The sequence below is a fragment of the Sinocyclocheilus anshuiensis genome, unplaced genomic scaffold (genome assembly GCF_001515605.1).
Source record: "Sinocyclocheilus anshuiensis isolate Anshui unplaced genomic scaffold, SAMN03320099.WGS_v1.1 scaffold1003, whole genome shotgun sequence".
NCBI classification, from domain to species: domain Eukaryota; kingdom Metazoa; phylum Chordata; class Actinopteri; order Cypriniformes; family Cyprinidae; genus Sinocyclocheilus; species Sinocyclocheilus anshuiensis.
In genome coordinates, this window is record NW_015542495.1 from 1,118,021 (window position 1) to 1,124,477 (window position 6,457).

The window sequence follows — 6,457 nt, forward strand, 5'->3', positions numbered from 1 at the left end:
AAAGCTGATCCGATATTTACACGGGTCCTACTTCTTGCCTTATTGCCTTAAGCCTTCTTTTGTTCCGCAGTCGTTTTCCTCTTTTGTTTTTTATCCGCCATCTTTATCTTTCTGTCGCTCGGCTCGGCTAATGTCCGTCCTGTGCACTGAACGCTCTCTCCTCCACATCATGAGTAGACACGCCCCTTACTGCTGATTGGCTACAAGTTTGTTTTGCTAGTCGGCCCGAATCAGTTTTCTAAAGTGTTTTAGAAAAATCGCTTACCCCACCTTTAAAGGCACAATATGTAATTTTTTGCCACTAGAGGGCACGTATTCAAAACATACGAAGAAACAAAAGCGTAGTTAGATGACGCCGTGACTGAGTGTGGAATCATGGGAGTTGTCGTCTTCATCCCCACAGCCGATGCAATCTGATGGGACTCGGGCAGAAATCATGTTCATGGATGAGCTAATGTATTAAAGATTTATTAACATCGTAGTATGAAGCAGAGTGAGGCGGAAAGCCGTCGAAGCAAAACGAGGCCGCTGAACAGCGTGACACACGGCTCGAAAGCAGCAGAGCTTTTATTATGCCACAGTCGACCGCTTCCGCTTCCGGAAAGCAGCGGAAGTAAGCGCTGTTTTATCATACTAGATACATTTGAACGTTCTGTTATAATGCTACTCTGTGCGGTCGTCACCGGTCTATTAAAACGCACAACATATTAAAGCGTATTTGGTGTTTCCATGTTTTCTACGGAAATCGAGGGGTTATGACGTCATTGGCAGGCGACACAATGACACTATGGACACGCTCCGTGTCACTAGTTAAAATTGCTTATTTAAACATTCTTCGAAACATTTGGGATAATGTAATTACACAAGTCAGCAAAATATATATAAAACTGTTCTAGTGGTTTTTGGATATTTTAATAAAAAAATCTTTCATATTGTGCCTTTAAGATTTAATGGGTTTTCCTGATTTAGAAATCACACTTAAAATTCCCTGGTATGTCTAGGTTTTTCAAGACTGTGGGAACCCTCATTCTTGAATAAAAATTGCAGTTGTTGAAGGAATAAATCAAAATAAGAAAATTGTGTTACATATTTGAGCTGTTTTAGCCTATTGTAGGTTTTTATTTTTCTTATTTTAAATCAGTTAAAGCCATCTTGTGGCCCCCTTGGAAGTGTGCTGAGGCCCCTATTGGGTCCCAGTCACCTGCTCTAATATGTCATAAAAACTGGAGTATTTTCTCATGCTATGTCCTGTATCTGTGTGTTTTTAGATCCCTACGTCAAGATTCACCTGATGCAGAATGGCAAGCGGCTGAAGAAGAAGAAGACGACAATCAAAAAGAACACCCTCAACCCTTACTACAACGAGTCTTTCAGTTTCGAAGTGCCATTCGAACAAATCCAGGTAATTCAGGTTTTTTACTTGTACTGAAACCGAGCTCTAATATGGCAACGGCAAATTCAACGCAAATTCCCATTTTCATTATTGTCATTAAAGACTAATTAAACAAATCCTGTGTTGAAATTTATAGAGACTAATTGGCAAACAACAGACGAAAAGTAACTTGTGAAATGGGATAAGGCTCGGCGTGAGGCTTTTAAAAAGGTTTTGTTGCTAATTATTTAGAGAATAAAATGGATGCAATGCTTGCTAGTGTAATAAGAATAAAATTGCTTCAAATTGATTTAGCATTTCACAGTTCAGGGGATACATTTTATGCTTTGAGTGAGCTGCTTTGAATTCAAAGTGTGTCTGGGGGTCCGTTAACCAGAGAGGCCTTTCTCCCTTCCCATTCACACCAAGCAGCAGACATTTCTAAAAGCGGCTATCCCCAACTAACAGTTCCTCGCTCATTGTACATCCCTCAATATTTCATTACATGGCAAATTAGCTCTGGCTCCCGAGAACAATGGCCCCAGGCCTGTTCTCACTGGTCAGTGAAGTCCAAGCGGAGAGGTGGATCGAAGGATAATCAGGGCTCTGAAGACGTTCATTCATATTGTCTGCTCGCATTTTGAGTGCAGGTCGGATTGGGCTCAAAGTAAGCACGCTAAGAGCGAGCCATGGACCCAGAACTCACACCGATCAGTTGTGTGCTCACAGTCAATTTACAGTTGTTCGGACCTCGTTGGTGGCACCCGCTGGCCTTTCTTTGGTATCTGCTGTCATGCTCTTCAAAGACCCAAGCTGCTATAGAGTAACAGGCCCTTGAAAAGACCATCACACTGTCGTGGTATTTAGGAAAATGGTCAATTTGTATTTTGTACATGTGTGTATTTTCTATGTGTATTTTCAGTCATTGTTAAACAATGTTGCCCAGCAACCCATCGTAAGATATTCATAATGTTAAAGACCTCTTCATTAAGTTATAAAATGTTGTTTTTAAATGTGTCAGAATTTATAAAAATGTTTTATATATACTGTACTTTACTGTATATATCTATATGGCTGTTCAAAACTTTGGGATTCAATAGTTTTTTTTTTAAAGCAATTAGATTAATCCAGAATAAAAGTTTTTGTTTACGTAATATATGTATGTGTATTGTGTATATTTATTATGTGTATATATATATATATATATATATTTAGAAAATATTTACATGTATTTACATGTTTATATTGATCTTCATATAATTTATATTATATATAAATACACTTAATATATAAACATAACGTATTTTTCTTAAATACATGCATGTGTGTATTTATATATACATAATAAATATAAACAGTACACACACATATATTATGTACACAAAAACCTTTATTTTGGATGCGATTAATCGCACATATATGGGTCAATTTTTTGAAATTGAGATTTATACATCATCTGAAAGCTGAATATATAAATATATATATTAGTGCTGGGCAACGATTAATCACGATTAATCACATCCAAAATAAAAGTTTTTGTGTACATAATATATGTGTGTGTGCTATATATATATATACACACACATCACAGGAATAAATTACATTTTCATAATATAATATATTGACAACAAGTTTGTGTTGTTATAGTTGACAAATGTCAACTATATTAAAACAGTTATTTTAACAGTTATTTTAAATTGTAATATTTCCCAGTATTACTGCTTTCACTGTATTTTTGATCACATAAATACAGCCTTGGTATACATACCAAGAAACAGTAAAAAAATCTTACCGACCCCAAACTTTTGAACGACACTGATCATCATCATCATCATTATTATTACCCAGCACATGTTCAAACAAACTGAAAGGCACAAATGTTACATTACAAATGTGTGTCTCTACTTTCTATTACAGAAAGTTCAAGTTGTTATAACTGTTCTGGACTATGACAAGATTGGCAAGAACGATGCCATCGGCAAAGTGTTTGTGGGTTTGAACAGCACAGGCACCGAGATCCGTCATTGGTCAGATATGCTGGCCAACCCGAGGAGACCCATCGCTCAGTGGCACGTGCTCAAGCCGGAGGAGGAAGTGGATGCCCTGCTAGCAGCTCAGAAAAAATAGAGCAGCCCGTGCCGCTCTTCATGCACCCTCACTCCTAATTTCGTGTCTAAGAAAACCGCCTTCTTGGACCACCCCCTTGAGATGTTGTGTTGTTACGTCGGTTTTGACCCCTCGCCCCCTTCCTTCCTTCCTTCCTTCCGTCGATAAACTTTCTCTGTCCTTTGTTGTTTCACCTCCATCCACAACTTTAAAATCCCCGACCAAATGTCCCCTTCTTTTAAGCAATATGATCTGTATAGATAGCGCATGACTGCTTAAAATCCCCGACCAAATGCCCCCTTCTTTTAAGCAATATGATCTGTATAGATAGCGCATGACTGGAGGAATTTATTGTACCACAGGTGTATATATCAGTATGCAGACGAAAATGATTTCTAGTTTACGTGTTTGTATGTTGTTACCCGTTTCCTAATCTGTGTATATCTTGATGTTTTTAATAAGATGTTCTATTTTAAATTATGTAAATGCTGACATAGAAGAGCCAATATTATATATAACAGGATTTAAGAATTTTACCTTATTGCATTCCACTAAAATATACGATATATCTCTATATAAATATTTAAAGAATTCCAACCTGCAAGACGCTAGTGGAGGTACACTCACTTCGTAAAGGACGGTTTGCGCTTCATGTTTACTTAAAAAAAAAAAAAAAAAAAAAAAAAAAGCATACAGATGTACCGTACACGATAAACACAAACACACACTGAACACGAAGGCCATTAACTAATATGGTTTCATGGTATAAATGTAATATGCTGCTGACAATTATACAAGCACATGATTTCGTAAGAACTTTTTGTACTAATTTATCAAACTGAGGACCTGTACGCTTCGCTTAAACCACTTTAATCGAAGGAATTCTTCTTACTTGACGAAAACCAATCAGCCTTTTCTTTTGATTTCTCATATGGTGATGCTGTTAACTTTTAGTAAAACGGGTCCCCGGTTTGCTTCTTTCTTGTTTTCTGTCCTTTGATTCCCGAATCTTCCTGAATCCGATCTGGCACCTTTGCGAAACTGTAAATTGACAAGCTGTAGCCATCATGTCCTTGAAGCTTGAATTTGTGAATCGCTTCCTTTTCTCGTCCTTGGACTCGTTTCGTTGAGGAATTTACGGTTCAGCCTCCAAAAAAAATGAAACCAGGAGTTTTGACTCTAGCTTTAAGACAACTATTTTTTAGATTAAGTCAACGTCTGAATATTTTTGGTAACTGCATGATTTTTTTTTTACGATCTTTGCTAAAGGCCGGGTAACGGGGGGATTTAATTACACCGGGGCGTCTTTCAAGAGACTCCCTTGCCTTCAATCAAAAGTAATCAAACGTTGCGGGACGGAAACTTTTGAAGCGCTCCGTCCCGACGACGAGATGATGAGGAGGAGGAGGAGGAGGAAGAGGAGGAGGAAGAGGAGAGGCGAGCTTTTAAACACTGCCATTGTTTTCAGGGAGGTACGAGGAGCACGCGACTCCTCCCTCCACACACACTTCACTCAGATAGTGGTTGTAGCTTCGGTTCATTGGGGAACAATGTATTTTGGCCGCGACGGTGCCCTAAACAGCAGTTTTTGCTTTCTGTTGCCTTTTCACAGTGACAATAGAGTTAGCCATGCTTAACTGCCAATCCCTTCCCCCGTGGCTACTGTTTTGCACTGTACAGTCTAGGAACGGACAGTTGCTTGTCGAGAAAAGTCAGTTCGTTCAATAGCGTAAGAAAGCGAACCGGCCCCCGACCGGTTTGGACGCCATGAGCATTAGCGAATCTTTAACAATAACCGTAAAAGTTAATGGTCTGTACAGGTGATAACATTCTAATGTCCTTTACTACGGGTCTAACAAGAGGGCGAGTAGACGTTTAGTCCATTAAAACCATGAGTTATCTTGGAGGAACCTCTCGCGTACACTACATGCTAGCTTCAGGAGGAGTTTCTAAATGTTTTCAATGTTACTGTGTAGGTGATAGCACTGTTACTTATGAATAAAAGGAGAAAAAAAAGCTATTCGTCATTCCATAGTAGTCTCTTGGGACTGAGTTGTGTATCACTGTGACTGCGGTGTGTGCTTAGCGTTGTAGTTTTCAGTAGGTAGCGGCCATCTTGTACTATAGTGATGTTGTGCTGCCATCCCCTTATCACACCACACGAGAGTACGAAAGAGAGAGCGACGGTTTCCGATAACAGTTACGGAGCGCGCGCGATTCACACAGCATTTTGTTGAGCACTGTGCAATACTTGTATGTTCATTCCCTAGTGTTTAAACGGGCGGCATCTCTCGATAGGGGCAAAAAAGAGAGAGCGAAAAAAAACGCAACCCTATACAGCGAGACGATGTATCCATTGACCGTAGTCTGGTTAGGTCACAGCACACATGTGTAGTTTGGAGCTCAACATCTGTAAACTTGTTAAGGATTCCTCCGTTTTTCCCGTTGAGTTTTTCTGCACACAGATTTAACCATCCAAACATTCGGGTAAACGAATATATATATATATATATATATATATATATGAAAACCCTTCCCTTTCAGAATAGGTGTATATATATTTTTATATTTGTCCTGATATCATTTCCTCATTATTGAGATCACCTGGATATAAGAGAATTGTATCAATCTTGTTATGGAAACTATCTGTTGTACTATTAATATGATTGGCTGTACCATTTTGTTATCGCTGTTATGATTACACTCATGAGTATTACCTGGTTATCGTTCCTTTAGTGCCCTATTGAAGACCATTTTATATTTATTATGGAACTCAGAATGTACAGTATGGACTGTGTGTTTTGTTTCTACTTTTTATCGTGGGACCAAGTATAGTTGGCACTTTTATTTCAGTGTTGCAATAAATATTGATTCATATGTTTTATTCATAGCCGAATATGATTTCTTACCCTGTCGGAGAGAGCGAACCTAGAGAAGAACTCCAAAACGTGTTATCGCAACTATAGGTACAATTATTAC

General features: G+C 38.6%; 1 protein-coding gene across 6 annotated transcripts in view; it reads left to right on the forward strand.

The window, feature by feature from the left end:
* LOC107694178 (synaptotagmin-1-like) overlaps positions 1 to 3,724 on the forward strand; it is a 220,357-nt gene extending 216,633 nt beyond the window's left edge. For all 6 annotated transcript variants that reach the window (XM_016493803.1, XM_016493802.1, XM_016493804.1 and 3 more), the window contains 2 exons: positions 1,269 to 1,402; positions 3,290 to 3,724. In XM_016493803.1, the coding sequence (XP_016349289.1) occupies positions 1,269 to 1,402; positions 3,290 to 3,499 (344 nt within the window). In that variant the 3' untranslated portion in view covers positions 3,500 to 3,724. The remainder of the gene's footprint in view (positions 1 to 1,268; positions 1,403 to 3,289) is intronic.
* The last annotated feature ends 2,733 nt before the right edge of the window (positions 3,725 to 6,457 follow it).